This window comes from Crocuta crocuta, unplaced genomic scaffold (assembly GCF_008692635.1).
Source record: "Crocuta crocuta isolate KB4526 unplaced genomic scaffold, BGI_CrCroc_1.0 scaffold45, whole genome shotgun sequence".
In the NCBI taxonomy this organism is placed as follows: domain Eukaryota; kingdom Metazoa; phylum Chordata; class Mammalia; order Carnivora; family Hyaenidae; genus Crocuta; species Crocuta crocuta.
In genome coordinates, this window is record NW_027530544.1 from 4,652,222 (window position 1) to 4,676,513 (window position 24,292).

The window sequence follows — 24,292 nt, forward strand, 5'->3', positions numbered from 1 at the left end:
CCCCAGGGCAGCCCCTCTGTGGCAGCCGCGCAGTGGCCCTCAGGGCTGGTGGCCGGGCCCCTGGGTTACTGTTGTTGGTGGAGAAGTTGGCCTTGGGGTCTGGGGCAGCCTGGGGCATCGGTCGGACAGTGGCAGTGGGGGCGGCGGGGGCTGGAGTGCTGGGTGGGGGCAGCAGCAGGGGCACAGGCAGGGGAGCCGGCTCTTCAGGGCTCTGGGCCTCATGCAGGAAGCGCTGGTAGCGTTCCAGGTAGGGTGGGCGCTCGGGCAGCAGGTAGTAGTGGGTGTTGCTGACCTTCTTGCCATCGCGGACAATGGGTAGGATGCAGGGACCAGCCCGTGGGCCGGGTGCCTGGATCACTTGGGGCGTGGCATACTTGGGGTCTGAGGCGAAGCTCTGGGTGGTGGGCATGGTCTTCCCAGGTGAGCTTGAGAGCCGGGGCGGCAGCGGGGAGCTCCCAGGTGGCACCAGGGGGCTAGGGGTCCTGGAGCCTTGAGGGGACAGGGGCTCCCGGGGAGGCACCCGGGGAGGGGAGGCAGGTCCAGGCCACCGCCCTACCTCCTCCTCACCAGAGGGGGCTGGAGACAGCTCACCGCGTGGGCGAGTTGGCCTCGGGGGGATGGGCACCCGGGGGGGCACCTGGGGCTTGTCCTCACCCGCTGGGGCTGGGCCGGGTGAAGGGACCAGGGGACCAGCCGGGACCTGCAGCTGCCGCATGCACTCCTGCTGCAGTGCCTGGAAGATCTCTGCGGTCTGGGCCGAGCTGGGCGGCTTGCTCCCACCCTGGGGTGGGAGGAACAGATTGTCCTCCAGGGGAGGGAGGAGCTGTGCCTGCTCAGGCACAAAGGCATAATTGGTTTCACCCTGGCTGGGCCCCGCACAGACCCCTGCACCCACCAGGGTGCTGTTGATGGAGCAGACCTCAAAGTCATCCTCATCCTGGGCCACATCATCGTAGGCAGGAGGTGGGGGCAGTGGACGGGCATCCCAGTCCACCACGGGCGTGGGGTGCAGGGGCCGGGGCAGTGCCCGCGTGGGGCTCTGCGGTGGGGTCTTGTCCAGCAAGGAGCAGGCATCCATGGCCAGCTGTGCCAGTGAGGGTGCACAGGGCCGTGGGGCGGGGACGACGGGCTCCTCACCGAAGTCAATGAGCGTGACTTCACTCCCGCCGCCACGCCCTGCCTTGGTGCCCGGCACCCGAGCTGAGGGCTTTGCCAGCCACAGCCCACGGGGCAGGCCTGGTTTCCGGAAGCCCAGCCTCTTGAAGTCGCTGGACAGAGGGTCCTGGTCCTCACTCACCGGGTCGTAGGTTGGCTCTAGGATAGAAACGGAGATCCCAACGAGACAGCAGTGTCAGGGGGATGGGAAGAAAGAGGAGTGTCTTCCACCAACTCCCCACTCCCAATGCCACCAGAGGTTAGCCCTCAGCTGCCAAAACTCTCCAGGCACACCAACCCTATTCACATGGAAGGACAGGACTTGCTCTGGACTCCATTAGCTCTCTACACGGGCTGATGAGCCCTGCGTCCACCTCAGCTAGAGCAAGCAACGCCCCACACCTGCCTGCCTGACACCCGAGCACACAAGACCCCAGGTACCCCGGGCTCCCGGGCCTGGTTGGCAATCCCTTATCCCCACCCCGTTACGGCACACGGCACACCACTAGTGCAGGCAGCAGGCTGCGGGCAATCCCCACCATTAAGGGCAACAGGAGCTGTCTTTGGGAGAGCACAGAGCTTCTGACCTGCCACCATGAAAGCCCAGACACAGCCTTTGCAGGTCCCAAAGGGAGTAGGGCAGGGCCAGGTGGTGGAGGGGTGGCACCAGGACCACACAATTGGTCCTGGAGTCCAGGCGTTTGGGAGTCGGGGGAGAGGCAGCCATGCTGGGCCAGGTCAGCAGCACAAGCTCACAGCACACACCCCACCTCCCCTCCCGCTCAGCCAGCCCACCAGGGCTCTGTACCTTCCAGAAGGAGAGGAGGAATGAGAGGAGAGAGGGGGCGGGGGCAGGGGCCAAGGCATCGAAAGCAGCCCCACTTACTCTGAGCGAAGATGGCAGGCTGAGGCGGGCGAGGTGGAGGCTCCCCTGCAAGAAAGGCCATGCGGAGAGTGGAGGGGACAGAGCAGGAGAGACAGAGGACAGGGGAGGGAAGACAGCCAGACGAGAGGGCAGTGTGTGGAGAGAGACAGAGAGAGAGGGCAGTGAATAGGAGCGAGTGAATGTACAAACCCAAGAGCAATGGGAAGCAATGGGGCGGCAGGATGGGGAAGACTGGGTTCCGGAACGACAGGCACAGGATCCGGGAGATGGATGAGGCTCCTGGCCAACATGAAGCCCGTGGGGTGGTTTTGGCTCGGGAGAGGACAGCAGGATTAGGGGGGTGAGGAAAGCCAGCATCTGAGCACGGCGGGAAGGAGGGAGAAGGGAAGCTGAGGTGGGCAGGCCAACACAGGGCTGGCTGAGGATGCCCACCTCGGCGGATACAGCTGCCTCTCATCTTCCACCCCACACCCAGCCGGAGCCAGGGCACAGCTGTCCCCCTGTAGCCCTGGCCCAACTGTCCCAGAGCCAAAACAGCCGCTCAGAGTGCCTGCACAAGACAGTGCCTCTTCCTGGGCAGCTGATAACTACGGGGCACTGGGGAGCTGGGATCTTACTTTTCACCCTTCCTAGAAGCTGGGTGGGTCGGGAGGTGCTCAGTTCCACGCTCAGCAGGTCAGGAGGGTCCATGGGGTTTCCCAGGTACAGTCTGTGGGGAAAGAACCAGGTCTGAGGGGAGGGGGCTGGGGAGGGGTGTGGAGTGGTGATGGTTGGGGGAACCTCAGGAGGAGATGCCTGGGGTCAGGCGGAGAACAAAACCCTGAGGGCATGCAGGGTACCATCTTGTCCAATCCCCATGCAGACTTGGGTCTGGAGACCAGGACTTGCAACTCCCTGAAGACTGTACTCAGGGAGGGTGTCAGGGAGAAAGGGCAGGGACAGAACTGGCTGGCTGCAGCACGCCAGGAGCAGGGCAGAGGGCCGCCTTCTGGAGGGCGTCTACACACCTCGCCCCAATTCCCTCCGGCCCGCACTGGCTCTCACCAGCTGCCCCCCAGGGCTCTGGGCTCTGGTGTGTGAGGGCAAGACGGCAGGCCCGCTTCACCATGCCTCTCAGGGGGCAGAACCGGGTGTCAGGAGAAGTCAGAGGAGAAAGTGCTGCCTTGAAGCCCCCTGGGGCCAGCAGAGAGGCATGAAGCCTGGGCTGAGGAGCCAGTATCTCGCTGGGGTGGGGCACCCAGGAAGTGACTAACTCTTCTCCTCGGTGACCTCCCCAGATGCCCCCCAGTGACTTCATCCTTTCACTTAAAGGAAACTGAACCCCCTGTCAGGTAGACAGTGAGCAGGCGGGAGCAGGGGGGGTTGTTGCCTAACCTTCCTCCTGGGGTTTCCCCATAGGGAGCTCTTTCTCTGCACCCCTAGCTCACCCCCTGGGACCTGTGCACACCCCCAGGGCTTGATGGGGCAGGGTCCATCTCCCAGGCTCTACACAAACACTAGGGGGCATGACTGAAACCTTCCTGCTGAACTCCTTCCAGGGGCTGTTCCCAAGGCCACATTCCTAAGGTTGGTGCTTACGGTGGGGGCTTCTACCAAACAGAAGTGTGCCGCCATTCTCCGAGGCTCCTAACCCCAGTCCTGCCTATGGGGAACAGCTTCCGGGCAGTAAGAAACTCTCTGCCCTGAGGTTGTGACAAGGACCTTGGAAGCCAGTCAGAGCCTGCATGCCCAGGGAGGGGCTGCTGACTCCAGAGCCACAGGTAGCTCCCACTCCCACAAACGCACTCACTCATCAATCTTGTCGGGGAAGCCCCAGCAGTGGCGGGGGTCACTGTCACCATGTCCTGTGTGGATGAAGCTATTCTGCAGGGGTTGGCTGATGTCCTGGGCGGAAAGGCCAGCCACGGAGGTCACCACGTTGCGAGGAAAGGGGCCCACGCACAGTGTCCGGGTGTTCTGCCCGCGCCACCAGTAATTCTCAGCCCTGCTCAACAGAGATGACATGGTAAACACCAGGGTGAGGCGGGGTGCCCCCAGGGACTGGGACCCTTTTAATTCCAAGCTCTGTCCAGCCATGATACCTGACCACCTTGGCAGAAGGGGACCCAAGGGCTATGGCCCTGAGACCAGGGTGGTCTCAGGCATCAGCCTGGCTGCCCCACGACCTGTCACTCCCCCAGTACAGGGCCTGGCTGTTTATACACACCTTACCCTAAGATACTTAGGTGGATCAGACAGCCTTTTCCTACAGTTTACAAATAAGCACATAGGTTCAAACAAGTGACAGGACTTGCCTACAGTTTCCAGACAGATCGCAGCAGACCCAGGATTCAAATTCAGCTGTTTGTCTGCAAGCTATCACCCTTCCTATAAATCCGCCTTGCCTCCCTCCTCCCTGGCAAGGCCTGGACCCCTACCCTCTGGCCACCTGACCTTGCTCTTCAGCCCAGTTCCCGGGAATCCTGAGCTGCAGGGGCCAAGGGAACACCATGGCCTTAGCACTGGGCTGGGAGCCAAGTCCCCCAACCACACTCTATCTCCTACAGGCAGCCCCAAGTGCATTTGGAAGCACTGTAAGCAACCCACGCCTTTCCATCACCATTGTTTGTATTTCCAGTGCTTTCCACCACCTCTAGACGGGGTTGTGGGACCTGTGCCCTTACCCCCAGCCATCTCCTGGGGAGCTCTACTCTTGTCTTAAATAAGGGGTCCATAAGGGGACCCAGCCTCCCAGTATGGTTGGACTGTGGGACCACCAGCCTCTCACTCTGATCTCAGACACAGAACCTCTGCCTAAGCCCGAGCCTGGGGTGAGGGTTAGGGCAGAAGGCTACCCTCCTGAACACTTCAAGTGGCAAGATGCAGCTGTGCTAGGATCACTCATACCTGATAACATGGGCAGAATCCGGGCTAAGGCAGAGGTAGTGCAGCTTCATGCTGCTATGGTGGACACGTGTGCATATCCAGTCAACCCCGACCTGTGCAGCCAGGAGTGTCAAAGTCTCCTCCAAACTGGAGTCAGACCATAGGGACCAAGGGCGGATGGGGGCTGAGCTCCTGGACCCTCCTCTGTGAGGTGACGTGGCCCATTGGGGCGGCACGACCTCAAACAGCCTGCTCTGGAGATCACAAGTCAAACCCCACGAGCACAGCAGTGCTGGGGAAGCCAAGAGGTGGGGCGGGGGAGGGCTGGGAGCCCAGCCTCCCCATAAACAGGGCCGCTGACCAGCCTACCACCAGACACAGCAGCCCTGTGATTACACCCTGCCCTGGGGTGGGAAGGGCAGGAAAGGAAGGAAGAGAGGACAACACCCAGGAAGGGAGAAAGCCCATCGGAAAATAGCAGGGCCATTCCCAGGAGAGAAATGCCCCCAGCACCCCAGTCCACTGGGCTGGCTAAGGTCAAGGTCCTCCCATGAAGCAGGGTGAAGAGGGGGATGCCTGACACCAGGGGACCCCACTGCTGCTCTCCCCCTCCTCACCCCTGTACCCCCTGGCTCCCTGGGTTCTGCGTGCCCCTTCATGGACCTTCTCAGACATCAACCCCAGGCTGGACATTGGACTCTGCTCTCATACCTCTTCAGAGGTGCTCATTAACCTGGGTGAGAGAGGTGGCTGGGCAGAGAGATAGTTCAAAGTAGAATGGAATCATGTCCAAGGCCAGTTCCACCCTGTGATCCTGTCTACCCTGTGTCAACCCTGAGCAAGGCCAGACTGACAGGTCACTCCCTCCACCCCCTTCCTTTTGACAGCACAGCCAAACACACAGTGGCTCCTCTGGACCCGCTTCTGAGAGTGAGAGACGCCAACCCACCTCTCTTTATTACAGGTATGGCCAAGAGCAAGAGCCTCCAGGCCTGCTGGGAGTCCTGACATCACTTCCTAGAAGATCTTTCCTACTACGGGAGGGGAGCTGGAGGGCAGGGAAAGTGTAGGAAAGACAGACACCCTGGGAAGCAGCATCCTCCTGACAAGGCTCAAATGTAAGTCTTGAGATGGCCAATGCTGTATCGTGCTGCCCACCCTGTCCCCCTCTGAGAATCGACAGGGCTGAAGTACCAGGGACTCAGAGAAGACTGAGGCCACCCTCCCCACCCACCTGCACTGGCCGTGGCCACTCCCCCTCCTTGAACAGGCCAGAGTCTCCATAGCAACAGGAGGGCCAGGCCTACCATGGGCAGACAGATACTGCAGGGCAGACAGAAGTCCCCTAGGAGAAGGGGAAAAGGGCCCAGCACCTCCAGCATGAGCTCTCTTTCCTGCTGCCTGTCAGCATCCGGGGACAGGCAAGAAGTTCAGTGGCACATGGGAAGCCGAGGCCCGAGCTGGGAACTGCCACAGGCTGACCCTGCTCTGTTTGGGAGCAGCTTCTGGAAACCTCAGCCCCTTGAGCCACTCCTGGTCTAAAGGAGTCTAGAAATGGCTGATAAATGTTGCCTGAACTTTCTGCTCAAAAACCCACCCCACTCACTTCTCTCTGAGAGACCCAGGCAGCCCCTGGTTTTGAGGGACAACCCAGCCCCTTGTGTCCCACCCCACCCCCACCCTGCTGCCAACCTACCACTGGAAGCAGAGGCTCCAGGGACCAGGCCAGGCCAAGGCCCAGAGTTGGACTTCAAAACCTGTCTCCCTTCTCTAGATCTATAAAAACAGAGTATGAAACAGCTGCCAGCCATCCTAATTTCCAAGTAAGACCCCCTGGAAAAGACCCAGCTCATCATTTGTCCCTCCATCTAGACAGCACCTCGCAAGCTCGGCAAAACATCTAGGTGTCCTGTCTCTGCCCACCGCCTGCAACCCCGAGAAACACTGAGCCTACAGAAGCAATCGGAGCCAGGACAAGGGGGCTCTCAGACTCAACTTGGAAACAAACACTGGCACAGCTTCCGCAAGAGGAGTCCAAGGCTGACAGATGAGCAGAAACAGAGCTGCGAGCCAGGCAAAGAGGAGACGCAGAAACAGAGACCCACACGTACAAGCCCAGACCCAAAAAGACACACATGAACAGAGAGCCCCTCCACTGGGAGACATGGAGACAGAGTCAGCCAAACAAACAGAGAGACATCTGGACACTGAAAAAACAAGGGGGCAGAGTTAAAGCTCGGGTACCATCCGCACACAGGCCCACCCCCAAAGCCTCACCGGCTGTTGTGGCCTCCTGCCCCTCACCTCCCACCTCCTGAGCAGCTCCAGGAACCAAGAGCAGACGCTGTGGTCCAAGTCGGCCGTGGCCCCGGAGGAGGAGACCAGCAAGCCCACACTGGCAGGCAGCTGCGGAGCCAGCAGTCCGGGCCAACCGGAGGCTGTGACGCAAGGGCAGGGCAGGGCACGACCACGGTGGCTTCCAAGAGGAGCGGCTCCCCTGAGGCCCCACCTGTTGCCCGCCTAGCTCTGGTGGTAACCCAGGGTGTCAGCTCCAGAGACACACACCCCAGGAACACAAGAAGAAACTGAGTCACCACTGGGGAACAGTGGGTCCCCACTGAGAGCAAGGGATGGGGGAGGTAAAGACCTGAGGGCTACGGTGCACAAGGGGGGTCAGGTTCAAGGTCCTCCTGCTTCTGGAGGTAGGAATGGATATAGGTCCAGACTTCTGACTCAAGGCCCTGCCGTGCTCCTCTAGACAGGCCCTCACCCTAATCTGCCTATTTCCAGAATGCTCCCCAGTCCCTTGTCTGCCTCCTCAGTGCCAAACCCACAGACTACCTTCCTTCCTGGTTCCCTGAGCCTCTCTCCTTCTAAAAGCTTTCTGCTTTCGTTTACCACCACTAACTCCCCAAACCTCCACCCCCACAACTTGTTGATATGTCATTCATATTCTCAGATAGTGGGCCTGAAGGCTAGGTAGGTTAGCCCTGGCCCGGGGAAGAGGTGCTGGTGCCACAGTGGGCCAGGTCACATTCCTCCACAGCCAGCCTGGGCTCCAGGGCCTACTCTATCACTGACTCCATGCAGAAGCTCTCCCCTCTCACCAACACCCCATGAGGCACAGGACTGAATGAACTAAAGGCCCCAGACCCCCAAACCTGAAGCCCAGGTAGAAAGGCCTCTGTGGGAAGCGACCCCTGTCCTCATCCCTGCCTGGCTCTGAGTCAGAGGAGCCGGGAGCACAGGGGATTTCCTCTGCCTTGCTCCTCTTCCTGGTCCTCCATGCTCACCCCCTACCCCAAAGGCACCTCAAGCCTGCCCTGCCCCAACCAGTTCCTCAGCAGCCCTGGGGATCAGATAACAGAGGGTGGGGTGACTGGTGGGTAGGGCCTCCTCAGCAGAAGGACTTAAATGGGGGCTACAGGTAGGAGACATGACTCAGGAGATGCTGCCTGGAGGCAGAGATGTGTGTCCCAGTTGTCTGGGGTGAGGGGTAAGGAAAAGAGGCCCAGGGATGGGGACTAGGGACAAAGGAGACCAGGTGGGCAGCCCAGGAGAAAATAGAGGGGAGCCCTAGGAGGGGGCAGTGGGGCTGGGTGGGAGGGCAGAGGCTGCCAGGAAGAGGGTGGGGCTGCTTTGGGGTACTGATAGGTGCCCAGGTGGGTAGGCCAGAGTCCCTGTCCTGGGAGGAGGCGGGAAGGGAAGAGAGAGAGGATGAGAGGAATGTTCAGCAGTTCCAGAGTCCCTAGCTGAGGCACTAAGGCCAAGCTGAGCCACTTCCTACGCCTCACCATACTGGCAGTTTGGCTGTGACCCACATAGCCGGGGCTGGAGCCGAGTGGGAAAAGGGTGGAAGGGTGGCAGGGAAAACCCCTCTTAGCAGCAGCATCTGGTACTTAACCCCAGGCGCTCAAGACTGGACTCAGGCCTATCTTCCCCTTAGTGCACAGCTCAGGCTCCCCACAGCCTATGTTGTCATGGGAACCTTGGAGGCAGAAGAGCTCTCAGCCAGCAGGCCCCCCCACCCTGCACCCTTCAAGGCAGTGCAGGTGCAGCCTCACGCTCCCTACCTTCCCTCGATGACGGTGATGACATCGTTCATCTGGATGTGCAGCTTGTCTGGTTCCTCAAAGTCCTGAAGGGCCCTCATGTCAGTGGGCTGGGCCTGGGGGCAGAGACAGGTCAGTGCCCACCCTGGGACTGACCCCTGCTGGGATACCCCAACCCCCACGGGCAGAACAGCCTTCACCTCCAGCAGGAAGTCCCGCAGGGCCACAAAGGTGGGTCTGTCCTCTGGCTTGTGAGCCCAGCACTGAACCATGACATTGTAGATATCCTGCGGGCAGTCCTCAGGCCGCGGCAGACGTTCCCCCTCTTTGTCAATCTTATGCAGAATCTGGCGGTGGGGTGGTACAGTTTAAGCACAAGCAGAGCACCCAGCTCTTCACTTCCCACCTTCCCTGCAGCCCATGGAGCAACTGGAGCTGTGGGCCACCATGCCTGCACCCCAAAGAAAAGGTCTGTCTCCGGAAGCCTATCCCCAGGCCTCTGACCCTTATCCCCTGGCTGGGGCCTCTGGATAGGTGGCTATGGCAAGGGAAAAGGACGTGAGCAAGCCGTAGTCTGACCCTCTCCTAACCACTGAGGGTTCTTCTCTTTGCTCAGCTATTTGAGAGGTCATGTAGACACCGGGCCAGGGGGACAGGGACTCCAGCAAGTAAGAGCTAGTTCCAACAGGGGCAGGTTGGGGCCAGGAATCAAATCAACCCCCACCCACCCTGCAGGGAGCACATCTCCAGCCACTCACCTGACTGCCATTGAGGCCAATCCAGGGTTCCTGGCCATAGGTGAACATCTCCCACAATGTTACCCCAAACATCCAGGTGTCACTGGCATGGGAGAAGGTACGTGTCTTCAGGCTCTCGGGAGCACACCTGGCAGAGGCAGGGGTCAAAAGAAGGCCCTTCAGAGCATGCCCACCCACATCAGCCCAAAGGACAGAATGTATTCATTCAACAAATGTGTTGTTACCCTGTGTGCCAGCCTCAGGGTATTGGGGACAGGTACGAAGTGAATAGGGACAGGACTTTTTGACTATGGGATGCACAGAGAAAATCATCTATGCTCATGTCTTTATTCACACGGAGCCTGGGGTAGGACGAGGGTGATGTTCCCAGGTCATGGAAGCTGGGAGGTCAGAGGCTCCAAGAGTTGGTGAAGGGGAGGGGAAAAGATCTCAGGCTGTTTTCTAATTGTGGTGGGAGGATGACAATTTCCGGATTTGGGGCAGGATCCTGGGATTTGGGTCATTTCAGCAGGAAGGTGTGGGTGGGAAATTTGGATAGGGTCTGGGAAAGAACCAAAACGGGTAGAAACAGTTACACTTGCTTCACCCAAACATCCCACACTCCCTCTGGGACTCCCGTTTGGATGAGGAAGAGAAATGTCACTGCAGTGAGGCCAGCAAAAGGGTATCCCACGGTGGGCCGAGGTACAGAGTGATGGGGACGCTGACTGAATGGAGAACCAAAGACTCTCTCCTGGGACTGGAGAGCTGGCCCTGCCACTCAAAGGGGGTGGAACCCAGGGACAGTCACTCAAGATCTCTAAAGCCTCATGGTCCTCATCTGTGAAATGTGAGTAATAATAATCTGCTCACCTCACTGTGCTATTGTAAGGGGACCTTATAATTTACCATCCAAACCAGGATGCTTGGGTATCAAGGGGGTGCTGTTAGTTACTCCAGGACAACAGGCACAATCTGAAATGTGTGGTCACTGTGCATATGAAATCAGTTATGAATTAGGGTGACCATACATCCTGGGTGAGAAGAGTTCACTGGCAAGAACTAGATCTACTCCTCCCACCCCAAAGCAAGGAGACCACACTCCTCTGGGTGCCTCGAAAGCTAGTGGACCACTATGGTTTCAGCACAGGACAAGCTCACACAAGGGCCAGGGAAGGGTCAAGGAGCACCTCAGTGTGCAGACAAACATCCCTGGTCAGCCTACAAGGCCCAGCACGGTCTGGCCCTGCCTGCTGCTAGCTCCACCTGAAACATACTTGCCAACCAGTCTGACTGTTGAACTTCTGATATTTCGAAAGCTTAATACAGAGTCCTATAGGATGCCTCTTTGAGCCCCTGCAGCACTTATCCCCATGCACCACAGTACCTGGTACACAGGCCCAGAGAATTTCTGGATGGGTGAGTGAATGGACTGCACACAAGAAGGGCACCCCAGACCCAGAGAAGACAAAGGCTGTTGTGGGTACAGAAGCTTTGGAAACTCTGAGGCCTGGGTATGCAGGGACCAGGAGGGGCAGGATGGGGACCAGGAGGGGCAGGATGGGGTCCAGGCCCTTGGACAGGGTCCAGGCCCTGTGAGCCAGCAGCACCCGTCCCTCACCAGGCAAAGGGCACCTTGCGATGCTCTTGCATAACATAGTGGTCGTCATTCTGGGGTAGTGCACGCATCAACCCGAAGTCCCCAATCTTGACCAGGTCACGGGTGGCCAACAGCAGATTCCGGGCAGCCAGGTCACGGTGAATAAAGCGCTTGGACTCTAGGTAGCCCATGCCCTCAGCCACTTGCACGGCGTAGCGGCTCAGAGTCCCCAGGAGGAAGTGGCCCTGGTGCTTGCGCAGCCGGTCCAACAATGATCCCAGCGGCGCCAGCTCTGTCACCTGAGGCCACGGAGGAGGCAGGAGGAATAAGCGTGGCTGAGCCCTGCCCCTCCCTCAGTGCCCCATGCTGGATGCTCCTTCCTGGCCTGCCCTCAGGGGAACTCTGAGAGTTCTACAGCTTCCCAAGCCTCTCCCTCCAGGTAACGTGGGAACCCAAGTCCCTGAGAGAAGCAACCCACAGAGGCTCAGATTCTAAACACTAAGAATTTCTAAACACTAAACTCTAGGACTCTAGGGCCAGCCCCTTCTGTGAGAGCAACTCTCTGCCAATGAGCACAAACTAAATCCAATGATGGGCATGGGCTCCAGTGAACACAGTGCCAGGCCAGGCCACCGGAAGCCACTCTGCTACATCAGGTAAGGGACCAGGGAATCTTCGTCAGGATGGAGGGAGTAACTAACCACACGGGCAAGAGGAGGGGCAGATCTGGAGGCGCAGAGACCCTGCATGAACATCTGCCCTCTGCCCATAGCACTCACCATCTTCATGGGCGGTGTGAGCACCACACCATAGAGACGAATGAGGTTCCGATGATCCAGGGAGTGCATAGCATTAACCTCCCGGATAAAGTCATCCATGGCCTCTGGCTGGCTTAGCACATCAGGCTTCAGGCACTTCACGGCCACACTCACCTGTGCAGAGTGGGGATCAGACGGAGTCAGGACAGGCCCCAGGACCCAGCACTCTGAGCCAACCTGCTCCTCCCTCCAACTCAGCCCAAATATCTCTGCCTCAGCTCTGCTCATCTGGAAACCAGCACGTCACAGGTATCTGTGAAGAGGGCAGCTGATTGACCTCCCTTGGGCCTTCCCTTCCTGGGGGAACGTCCAGGTTAAATATCAACCATAAAATAAGAGATGATCAATGTGATGACAGTATTAAAATGCTGTAATAAAACGGAATATTAAAAACGTTTTTGGTGTGGAAGGAAAATGCTATAAATATAGTGACAAGAAACTAATCAACAGTGACAGAAATCAGAATAGTGCTTCCCTTGGATGAAGAGGGTACTCAGTGGAAGAGGCAGGAGGGAGGCTTCTGGGGGCTGGAACTGCTCTTTATCATGATCTGGGCAGTGGTCATAGAGGTCTGTGCATGCATAAAAATTCACTAAGCTGTCCACTGAAGAACTATGTGCTTTATTGTATACATGCTACTTATCCCTCTGGGGAAAATTTGTAAAATGCAATACCAAGATGAAAAGGCAAGGTTTTAAAAGCTGCATTCAAACTTTGTATCTTCACCAAATTCAACAAAATACCTGGGGTGAAAAAAAGCAGAAATGCTAACTCTGCTTCCCCTGAGTGAGGGGATTACAAGCAATCGTTTTTCCTTATTTTTTAAATAGTGTCCAAACTTTTATAATAAGTAAATTATTTTCATAATTGAAAAAAGAAACAGAGGTGTCTAATTAAACCAGAGGATGGAGTCCCTTTCTGATCTGTGCCCAGCTACACTAGCATCCCAGCAAGGGGAAAGATCTGCCCCAGAGGGCAGAGCTGGGGAAGTAGGGAGGGGGGGAGAGGGGTGAGGATGGACTCTGCCAGAGTCTCTTAGAGGCCTGTTCCTCTGCCACACCTCATAGGACCCAGAGATCTCACCGTCTTCCCTGAGGGGGCGTCCCACTCGCCCCTGCGCACCACACCAAAGGAGCCATCTCCTAGCTTCTCGAAGAGATGCAGGTCCTTCTCCCCAATGAGGCAGGTGAGGCTCTGCAAGGGCCCCTCCCCTGCTGGGCCCCCTGGGGTGGGCGACGTCTTCCGGAAGGTGCTCTGAGAGTGATGAGGGGGGAACTCAGCCTCCAGTCGCTTTCCACTGAACACCTGTTTGAAGGCAGCCAGGGGCCAGATGGAACCCTGAGGCCCCAGAGCCGGTCACTCAGTCCTGGCCCACAGGATTCTCGGGTAGGCCTCCAGAGAGGTCCTGCCTTTGCCAAACTGCCAGGGGGCAGCCTGGCTGGAGGTCCATCCCTCCTCCAGACCACACCCTCAAACGGGAACCCACAGTCTCAGTGTGGCCTCAGGGTATGTGCCAGAAATGGACTGACAGGCATGTCGCTTAAGACTGCTGTGGCCCCACACCCAGCTGTAGGGTCAGGGACAGCCTAAAGCCACTCCAGACCCATCTTCCGCGCCACCTGTCCCTCCCTATCCCCCTACCCAGCACAGACTGGGGCCCCTAACCCGAGCAGATGGGCAGGAGCCTGAGGGGCCCTCCACAAACACCTCCCTGTCCATTTTTAGCTCTGGCCCCTTCTCTGGGTTGCCCATTTGGCGCTGTCTGTCTCCACTCTCCCTGGGGAGCTGACTGCCCTTCATCCTGCCAGAGGAGAGGATAATTTGAGCCTGAGGTTGGACCGTGAATGTGTATGGGGTGGGGGCAGGGGAATATGTGCAGATGAAGCAAGGTCTTGTTGGGAAAAGGCCTGGGAAGACAGCTGGGCTTCTGGAGGGGCTAGAGCTGAGAGCTGGGAAACGCAGACTGGAGGTGACTCTGTGGCCTGGGATGTGGAGGGAAGGGACCAAAGGTCAGGGGACAGGAGGAAGGAGGCCCTGAGTAGCAGAGCTGGCCCCACCAATCTCACTGGGGCATCCAAAGCCTTGGCCTCAGGCTGCAGAGTCTGTCCAGTTAGGTCCCTTCCCCTCAAAGGTTGGCAGAGCCTTATCCATTTGGGGTGCGGGGTGTTTCCAATCTGAGAGCCTCTTTTAGCCACTGCTCTGTCCTTCCTCCCAGTAACTGAAATCCCTTCTGTTTGCAAGCAGTGTTCAGCTAACAAGACCCTTCACAGCCTTTATCTCCAGGGACCTACTCCACGGCCCCATGAGGTGAGCTGGGTGCAAGAGCCGCCAGCACAGTTTTACTGAAGACATGCCTCAAGTCTGGAGAGGTTCACTGACTGACCTGAAGATCTCTTGTGTGGTGGGTCTAAGACCCCTGAACCCTGGCACACTGCACAGCTCTTCCCTCCTGCCTTCACCCGTCCAACAAACGCATCCTTCCCTAAAACCTGGGCAAGGGACCAGGACACTGTCCCCAGAAAAGGCCACAGGATCCCCAGAGACCGCCCCTTTGCCAGATCACAGCCAGGAAATCTCTGCTGCCCAATCCCAGTCCAGCTGTTCTGCCCTGCCCACCCCCCAGCCCAGCCCCGAGGCCAGAAGTGGGAGGGAAGGCCCCTGGCTGGTTCACTTCCTCTTGCATTGTCTTCCAGACAATGGGCAAAGTTCCACTGAGTCAGACCAGGGACTCACCACTCCACAGACCCAAATTAGGGCAAAGGGAGAGGGGGGCAGACTGTGGGGAAGGAAGTGGTCAGCACGGCCAGATGACCAGAGAAACCCCCTGCAGACGAGGGAGGGTGGGGGAGAAGGGAAGCAAGGCAAAGATGTCTTGGGTCCAGACAGTCCCCACTGCTCTGCCCTGGACACTGGTCCCAACACTCAAACTGAGCGAGGGCTCAAGTTACGGCACACTTGTCAACGGGTGCCTGCTCCATGCCCAGTGCTACTGCACAGCGGGAGGGAGGTGAAGCCATCGCTGCGCACAGGCTACTCACACGCCATCTCTGGTGGAGACAGACACTTAGCTGGGCAGTCCTACATACCATGCCCGGCAGGACCTTGGAGGAGGGAGGTCTGTACAAAGTACAAGATTACACCTGCCTGGGAAAGGGGGAGCTTCCTAGGACTAACATAAGAGCGAGGTCTGCGAGGCTGCCCACCCCATCTTGCTCCTCATCCACACACCTTGCTCATCCAAGACTTGCGTTTGCACATGGCCTTTCTCCTCTTCACAGCCTCCCACAGTCGACGCTGTCCTGCAGGGAGAAAAGAGGAATTGAATGCTGTTCGGGTAGCTCACAGCCCCCAGGGCAGCTGCTGCCCACCTGCATGCTTCCTTGGCCCCCCTGGGGTGGGCCCACCACTAGATACTGCCCAGCACAATGACACCAAGGAAACAGACCATTCTAACCAAAGAGGGGACACAATTAACCAAATGGTCAGGGCATTCCACTTCCAAGCACTGGTTCACGAACTAGATGGAGGTATTTAGCCAGCAAATTGAACAGCTGTGGTCTTTTTCCAACTCTCAAAGGAAGAAAAAAACGGCAATATGTAGGACTTACTCAATTTTGAGTTTTTCTCCCATAAAATTTTATTGTTACTGGCATCAGATACGAACTAACCAATCCCAAAGCAGTATATGTCAGTGTCTAATCTTATGTCTAATAATGTTATTACTGATTTAGCTATTTTAAGTTGAATGTACTAATGAGTTTCTAAAGCTCTACAAGGAACACCATGGCTTCCAGATGTTATAATCACTACTTTTAAGGTAAATACATAGAAAAGAAACAAGTTCAACTTAAAGAGCAGATCTTTGTGCATGGGAAAGAGACAGAATGAGTTTACTTTAGAGCAGATCTCTGTGACAGAGAGAAAGAGATTAAGAGAAAATTAGCAAATCATCTGAGGGTTTTTATCTTCTCTTCTCCATACAGATCTCTGGACGTTGACCCCTCTGATGTTCAGAATGGTGAACAGCAGACTCAATGCCACATTTATAAAGGAGGAGGAGATGGAGGAAATAAATGCATCCTACAAACATCTGAACAAACCAAAAGCAATGTATTTTTAATCCTCAGAATCCAGAGCTGTAAGGCTTCATTCTCCTCAAACTCCAGTTCGCCTTTCCAACTGCAAACTGTCCTCATGCACTCATTGCGTGCTGCATCTGCTGACGCCCTCCACCCCACCTTGGGGGTTCTCAGACAGGCAGCCAGAGTTCTCAGCTATGCCACCCCATGGAATAAGGAGGAGGGCTCTTCCATGCAGTTGGCAATCCTGAGGATAGAGGAGGTAAATGGTCAGTGGGGAAGCAACAAGCAAGGCCAATGTCCCCACCTACCAGGCCGGCCCATGCCAATCTTCTCCAGGTCCTCATTCTTGACATACTCAAAGTGGGACAGGCGGGTAACATTGAGGTCATCACGGAGCCGCAGGAAGTACTGTTGTAGCTGCACCTCGGACAGCAGCTCCAGCAGCCAGCCTGTGCCCTCCTCCGGCTGCATGCTGCTGCTCCCCAGCCGCTGTGGAGAGGGAAGAATGGTTCAGGGACCAAGGAGTATGGGGAGGTGGCAGGGGACCCTGCCCCGAGTGCCCGAGGCTCACCCACATCCTACTAAACTGCTTCAAGGGAAGGACTCAAACCACGTTCTTGCTTCCCAAAACAGCTGTACAGAATGGCCTATACTCCTGTGCCCCTCCTCCTGCCAGCAACAAGGGTAGACTTAGGGCAGCTGGAATATAGCCCAGGCCCTGGAGCCAGGGTCGTAAGCCCAAACTCTGATCTATGGCTGAGTGACAGGAGATCAACCTCTCTGTTCTCAGAGAGTCACAAGCCCTTTGAGAACCATGAAAACTATCGATTATGTTTCCAAGAAAATATACATTCTAACTCATGAAGTTTCCATTAAAAAACTGGGGCGGGGGGTGGGGGGGGGGCTTCTGACTGTCTCAATCAATACAATATGCAACTCTTGACCTCCAGGTTGTGAGTTAAAGCCTCACACTGGGTGTAGAGATTACCTAAAAATAAAATAATTTAAAAAACAATTGGGGGGTGTGGCACCTGGGTGGCTCAGTGGGTTAAGCATCCAACTTCAGCTCAGGTCATGATCTCGCGGTTTGTGAGTTCGAGCCTCATGTCGAGTCTGTGCTGACACCTCAGAGCCTGGAGCCTGCTTTGGATTCTGTGTCTCCCTCTCTCTGCCCCTGCCCCACTCGCACACTGTCTCTCTTTCTCTCTCAAAAATAAATAAACATTTAAAAAATTAGAAAAAAACAATTCGGGGGTGTGTGCAGGGTCCCTTGAGACCCATCCATAGGCTCCTCAGGCCTGCTGGACCCCAGAGAAAGAAAGCAGTGTGGCCTAGATGAGCTCTAAGTTCCACCCAATGGGTGAAGTCACCAGAGCCTTGCTCCTCACCATTCCACAGTAGACACTCGGGTGCCCTTAGGACTACGGTGAGTGGAAGACAGCAGAGGCTGGGGTGAGCTTTCAGATGCCGGCTCAAAGAGGCAGCCCTGCTTAGCTCCATCAATGGTTGTCCCCAAAGACTGCTGCCCAGCGTCGTCAAAGCTTTTAATTTTTCAAGAAGTACTGGAAATCTGAATTTATATGTGAAACCTCACCATTAAAATTCTTTTTGTAAAGGTAATATATGCACATGGTAAAATATTCAAAAAGCACACAGGAGCCACAAAGTCTCATTTCCTGCCCTACTGCATAGCCACTTAGCCCCCTGTCCCCAAAGCTGGCTGTCATAAATGACTTTTACACATCCTTCCAGACTTTGTTTTTCCCCCACACATTCACCCATTACTCACATTCTGTTCCTTGTTTTCACTTAACATTACATCTTTCCCTTGACTTTTTAGTTATATCAACTAATTCAAGATTGAAACACACACACGCGCGCGCGCACACACACACACACACACACACACACACACACACACAAATGTGCTGTGCAAGCCAAGCAAAACACATGTGCAGGCTATAATCAGCCAACAGGCCACCAGTGAGTGACCTCTGACCTACACTCTGTGCGGCCCAGAGAAAGAGGACAGGGTACCCTTAACACGAAGGAGTCTGACCCCCTGGACACCAAGCCCATCCTTGTCCAAGGAAGACACATCAGAGCTGAGCACTTGGCCAGGCCGGTCCCTGACCTGCATTCAATCCCCATGGAAGAAGACCCACAAGAAGGAAACGGCCAGCTGCCCCTCGACACCTCACAAGTCAGAGGTGGCCTTGGCCTCCAGCTCCCATCACAGCCGCACCAAGAGAAGCCAACACTTGCAGCCCAGGCCGAGCATGAGCCTCCTGCCCCCATAGTCCCCAGCAGTGCTGCCAGCCCAGAGCCAGGAAATAAGAGCTTCCCAGGCAGCTCAGGGCAGCACAAAGAGTGACAAACGGGAATGAGAAGCCCTCAGTTCAAACCCTGGCTCTTCCGCCAAGGCAGCTGGGCCAGAGGGGGGTTTTCAAACTTCAAGCTGTGACCCTTTACCCAGATGGTTCTTGCAAGGTCTGTACAGCCTCGTAGGGGACATTCTTGGTGGTCATGATGTGTTGGGGGGCCACTAGTGGCATTTAGTGGGTGACTAGGGGACAAGAATATAAGTTATCCTGTAATGTGCAGGGGAGTCTCACACCCTGTCCCAAATTCCACACAACTTAATTTGTGCAGGTGAAAAACTGGTTTATAAACATCTGAACCTAGAAACCAATTCCATTTTAAACAGGAACCAAAAAGTATTTTGCAGTTTTAATACACACCGAATCTTCCTAGGACGGAACTATGGTGTAAACAGAGGGAACAACTGGCCTTTCCTTTGTTCAGAACCCAGCAAAAGTTGTTCACTTGTCAGAAAAACGTCACTGAAGGCGACCTGCCCTTATTATTTCTAAACCCCACTCTCGGTCAGCACTCACAGAGCTGCCTCCACGGTGGTCCTCCTAGAGGTGTCAGCACGGACTACCTCATCACGTCAGAGTGGACAGACATATCTGAATACATGAAATGTTATCATCGCTTTCCTTTTATTTCTCCTTTATACTACAGGGGACATCATGTTGACTGATTATACACACACACACAGTAAAAAGGTTATATTTTTATTATTTTTATTTAAGAAGAACTATAAAAATAACTCTAACACTTCAACTCCACTTATTATATGCCAGGCACGGTTCTAAGCATTTAGCCGCATTAACTCACCCATCCTCAACAAAACCGTTTGTTACACACACAAGGGAGTGCGTGGACATAAGAAAGCAGGGCACTGCTGCTTTCCAGAAGAAGGCCCCCAAGGTGCACCGTGCAAATCACTGACCTAGGTAGGCCATGTCTCTCCGCAGCCTGGCCAGGCAGGGTCAGCGCTTCCACCATCACTAACATCTCCCAGGAGCAAAGCGAGTGCACCCGCCACATGCCCCACAATGTCGCCTGTCAGCAAGGCAAGCAGGCTGAAGACCCCCGCCTCTTCTTGCCCTATCTCCAAGTCTCGGGGCTCCAGACTCCCCACTCCTGCCCTCCTCTGGAGGCACACTCAAAGCCATGCCCTGGGTGATCAGGGCTCAGGGAGGCACAGAGCCCTTCCCCTGAAGCTGCTCAGAAAGCAAGGTCTGGCCTGTTCCTTTCCTCTGAGACACCAGCTAACAGGTCTCCCTGCTCAGCTAGACACCCCCCTCCCTGCTCTCCAGCCCCAGGGACAGAGTTGCTCAGTGTAGGGGTATGTGGGGGACAGGGAAGAACACTAGGATCCCAGTAAGAAGAAAGCAATCAGCGTCCTAGTTCCGTCTCTACCACCAGGCCCAGGGTGACCCTGGATAAGCCCCTTCCCCTTTGCTAAGTGCCCCTTCCCGGCCAAGTTTCTTTGTCTCTGAAGCTTCCCCCGACCCTACTCACAGTCTCCAGCTGTGTGTGTGTGCCTGGCCCCCAGCACACCCACAGTCCCACACCTGTGTCTGATGTGTGGCGTGGCACTCTCTGGGCACACACATTTCCCGCATACACTTTGCTAACATGCTCACCAACCAGAATGCAGCAGCTGAGGGGGGAGGCCCCGTGCTCAGAACCCCTATCAAGTCCTCAGCCATTCCCCGTCCTGTACTCTGCTCCTCAGTGAAGTGGTGGCTCTGAAGGGCTGACCCAGTCCCCAGTCAGTCCTACCCGCATCCCCAGCCCCCACTCACTGTGTACAGGCGTCGCCGTAGTCTGGCTAGGAGAGGGAAGGAGAGCTCCAGGCCAGGGAACCGACGGGCTACCGGCATCTCCACGGAGCTGGACCCCCTGACTGGGTCCCTGGGGACTCTGGCCCAAGAAGTGAGGGAGCAAAGCCTTTAGCTCCTGAATTTAAGGTCCTGCCCAGAAAGGAAGTTGGCCAAAGACCTGCCCCAGGAGTCCCCCAAATCCCACACCAGGAGTGGGAAGTGGGGCAGAAGAAGAGGGTGGGCTCCTTTTCTCTGCTGCACAGCTGTTTCCACAACTGGCTAGTCTGGCAGGAGCAGGTGAGCTCTTCTCTGGGCTGGCTGCAGCCTGGGTCCTCTGTCCTGTTTCTCTGACTTCTCTTCAGTGCAATGGTCACAGCTCAGCCCTACTCCCTGGCTCCCCCGCCTGACCGCCCTCCCTCCTTCGTCCCTCCCTCCCCAGCTGAGCTGCTCTGACACTGGCTGAAAAAGGACCTTTCTGAATCACTGCCAAGAGGGTGGCGGGAATGAGGGGACTCTTCCTCCCAGCCACCCGCGCTGGCCCCCCTGCCTCCCCATACACAAGGCCCCCTGTCTTTGGCTTCCACCCCAGCCCCCATAGTTGCAGACAACTCTTGGGATTTTAGGGTGGGGGCTATGTGAATCAAGCAGCAATGTACAAAGAGGGGATACAGGCTCCTACATGGGCTTGTCTGGGGCTGTGGGGGCTAGAACACAGCCTGAGTTGGGGGCCTGGACCCCAGACAGACATTCCTGGGCCCTGCAGGCAGACCCTTCAGAGGACCCTCCCCCATCTCCCAGCCCCAGTCTTGGCTGGGCGTCTCCTGGCTCAGGCCCTAATGTGGCCCTGTTACCCTGGTGCCCGACGGAAATAGGAGGCCGGCAGCCTGCCAGAGTGGGGCAGTCCAGCCAAGAGCGAGGGAGGTTGTGGGGGTGAGGAATCTCCACCCCCTCCCCTGGGGTTGCCTTGCACTGCCCACAACATCAAGGGTGCCTCCTCCCCCAGACCAGCTGGCTAAGATCCAAAGCCCCTCTAAACAAACAAATATGTCCCTAGACCCAGCTGGGATGCCCTCACCCCAAAGCAATAGGATTCCAGGCCATAGGATGTTTCTTGTATAGCACCCCCCTACACAGACAACAGCCTCAGCTAAGGGGAACTGGAGAACCCCATCCAGCCCCTCTGGCCCCCCATGTTCCTATAGCTGACAAATGATCCCTCTGCCTCTCCTCAAGAGAGCCAGCTGCTCCGACACCCCCCTCACTACAGCCCCCAGACACACCTGACAGCTGCAGGAAGTCCTCACAGGCTCCCTCAGCAACCCTCTCCCCCCACCAGCAGCCATGCCCAGAGAGCCTGTTTCTTGTACACTGCTCTCTTGTCCCTATCCAGCTGGCTACCAGCTCTGGGAACCCCAGCTGGCTGGTGGGGCAGACAGCTGGGTGAGACTTTTGGGGAGTTAGCATCTTAGGCTCTCTTTCCAGGGTCTCTCTTAGTGCTCAACCTTCTTAGCAGGGAGGTTACCTGAAAGGTCAGCCATTTCCTCGTCCCACCCCGTGGCGGGGGGGTAGGAGGTGTGAGTACTGGGGGACAGCCCAGCACTCAGTGTCCCTCTTCCTCATCCCTGTGTCATCTACCACCCAAAGCTCCTGGAGCCAGCCAGGTATAGCCTCTCCTTGGTCCAGTGAATCACCAGTCTGAGGCTGAGGTCAGAGTTAATGGACAAGATGAGGTCAAGCTGAGATCACACTGGAAATGACTTTTCCCAAAACCGTGGCAGACAATGCCCATGGCTCAGAGAAGCTTACTGCCTACTTCCCACCAAACACCACCCTGAAGGAGCCCCAAGGGCCTGATTTTAGGGGACAACTTAAGCAAAATTACTCCCTCTACTGCAAGATGGGGGCTGCTGGATCAGAATGGCCAGATTAAAAATTCTAGCCACCGCCAAAAGATGTTCCCCAAATCCATCAGAACCCCATGCCTGACTCTTCCCTTAGCCCTTGGGGAAGAACAAGCTTCAGCAACTTGCTCAGCAATCCAGCTGCAAAAGGCTGTGAGGAAAAGCAAAGCCTGCTCAGAGCTCAGGCCAGTTCTTGGACCCCTTCTCCCAGCACTAGAAAACAGCCTCCACCTTTTCTGTCCCCCTTTGTCCTGTCAGCTACCGCCCTCTGCCGATCAAGAGAGAAAGTGCTTGATCTCCAAGGAGAAGGGAAGCAGCCCCATGAATAACGATCATATTTCCTAAAGCAAATAAGGACATTTAGCTTGATATGCATATTCGAAAGTATGCAGGAATGTCCAGGGAACAAGGACTGGATGCCCATAAAAGACTACACCCAAATCCTGGCACTGCTTCTGGGGCTCACATAGGGTGTTGAAGAAAGCCCAAAAGGCAGTTTAATTGGATCTCAGAGAACCCGGACACACTGAGGCAGTGGGAACATCAGTAATTTACCACCAGGGACTTACCCCTCACCCACCACATACACACACAAACACCTCTTTACCCAGCTTCTTAGCCCCCAGGATCTGCCCTGGGGCCAGAAGCGCAGACCCCTCTGGCTCCTGAGGGGCTACTATGGAGCAGGACTGGGCCCTCAGCTCACTGACAGATGATGGGGTCTAGCTACCTGGCTATCCCCCAGGCCTCTCCCATTACCTGCTGTCCCTCCTCACCCCCAGCCAGGCGCTGATATGCAGATCTCTCCCCCATGGCACCCAAACTCCCAGGCGGTAGGGCCAGGAGAGGAGCAGAGCCCTCCCGCAGCCCCCGCCCCTCCAGCGGCACAGGCAGCGTCACAGGCGCTACAACGCTGCGTCTTGAGGGGCCGGGCCTCCAGCATCCTCCAGAAGGAGGGCAGGCACTGCTTGAGCGCCTCGATCGANGCGACCGGCCCCTCCCCCAATCCCGTCCCCAGCCTCCATTCCAAGGAGCCTCCGCCTCTCGCCTCTCCGCAGCACCACTTGCTGACCCCCGGAGACAGCCAGTGCCTCGACCCCACCCCCAATGACCGCAGGGCCACAGCTCCCCTCAGACCCTTGGCCACCTCCGTGATCCCAGAGCTCCACAGCCACCAATTAGGTCCTGGGTAATCAAGCCCTCCCACATAATAAGGTCCATCCAAGAAGCTCACAGAAAAAGAGCCCCATCCTGACTCGGCCTGAGACCCNCCTCCCTGCCGCTCCACTCCGCACTCCTCTGCACTCCACTCAGCGCCGCGTGAACCTGCCCAGCTGTAGAAGCCACGCCTCCGGCACCGGGAGGGAGACCACAGCCCGCCCCGGCTCCACGCCCCTTCCCAGCCCCTTCCCAGCCTGGCCTTGACATCTCCCCGTCTACCCGCTCCCTCCCCCAAGACTGCACAGGCTGTGCACACGGGAGCTCAGGGCCAGGGACAGTACTGGGGCTGACCTCTGGCCTCAGAAGAGTGCCTCAAGTGCCCACACTGCCCGCGGGAGGAGCTGCTCCAACACGTGCCCACATGAGCTCGGCCACCCAGCTGTGGGGTGAGGGCACTACCTAGTGGAGGAAGTCCTACTGCAGAGGCTCCTCCTCTCCCTCTAGCCCTGAGGGCCTGGAGGCGACCCACGCACACCCTCTCACTGCGCTGGCATCTGAAGCATCCATTGACTCCTTAGTACCAGGTATTTAGGGCTGAGCCCAGGGCATCCTCCCCTTCCAGGGTTGGGGCAGAGGAGGAGGGAGATGCTGAGACACCTGCCCTCCCCTCAACCAACTCAACCTCCAGGCCAAGGAAAGAGACCCCAGGAGGATAGGAGGTGAGTTCCTATAAGACTCACTCTCCTCACAAGTTCCTTCACCTTTGAAGCATACTGGGGTGGGGGATGACCCCTCCAGGCAGCAAATCTAATGCAGGCATAAGTTCCCGGCTATCTTATGGCGGCTCTAGCAGAAGT

The 24,292-nt window shown here is 56.7% G+C and overlaps 1 protein-coding gene across 8 annotated transcripts in view; it reads right to left on the minus strand.

The window, feature by feature from the left end:
- TNK2 (tyrosine kinase non receptor 2) overlaps positions 1–23,088 on the minus strand; it is a 23,819-nt gene extending 731 nt beyond the window's left edge. For 2 of the 8 annotated variants that reach the window (XM_077767670.1, XM_077767666.1), the window contains exons 1-13: positions 23,034–23,088; positions 16,504–16,684; positions 15,342–15,412; positions 13,197–13,418; positions 12,075–12,227; positions 11,317–11,594; positions 9,717–9,843; positions 9,159–9,305; positions 8,980–9,074; positions 3,831–4,025; positions 2,659–2,750; positions 2,042–2,086; positions 110–1,314 (exon numbers count right to left, since the gene is read on the minus strand). In XM_077767670.1, coding sequence (XP_077623796.1) covers positions 110–1,314; positions 2,042–2,086; positions 2,659–2,750; positions 3,831–4,025; positions 8,980–9,074; positions 9,159–9,305; positions 9,717–9,843; positions 11,317–11,594; positions 12,075–12,227; positions 13,197–13,418; positions 15,342–15,412; positions 16,504–16,684; positions 23,034–23,087 — 2,865 coding nt within the window. In that variant the 5' untranslated portion in view covers position 23,088. Of the gene's footprint in view, positions 1–109; positions 1,315–2,041; positions 2,087–2,658; positions 2,751–3,830; positions 4,026–8,979; positions 9,075–9,158; positions 9,306–9,716; positions 9,844–11,316; positions 11,595–12,074; positions 12,228–13,196; positions 13,419–15,341; positions 15,413–16,503; positions 16,685–20,355; positions 20,649–23,033 lie in introns of those variants that run through there. The other 6 variants (XM_077767672.1, XM_077767668.1, XM_077767669.1 and 3 more) reach the window with 5 other exon arrangements.
- Between the last annotated feature and the right edge of the window lie 1,204 nt (positions 23,089–24,292).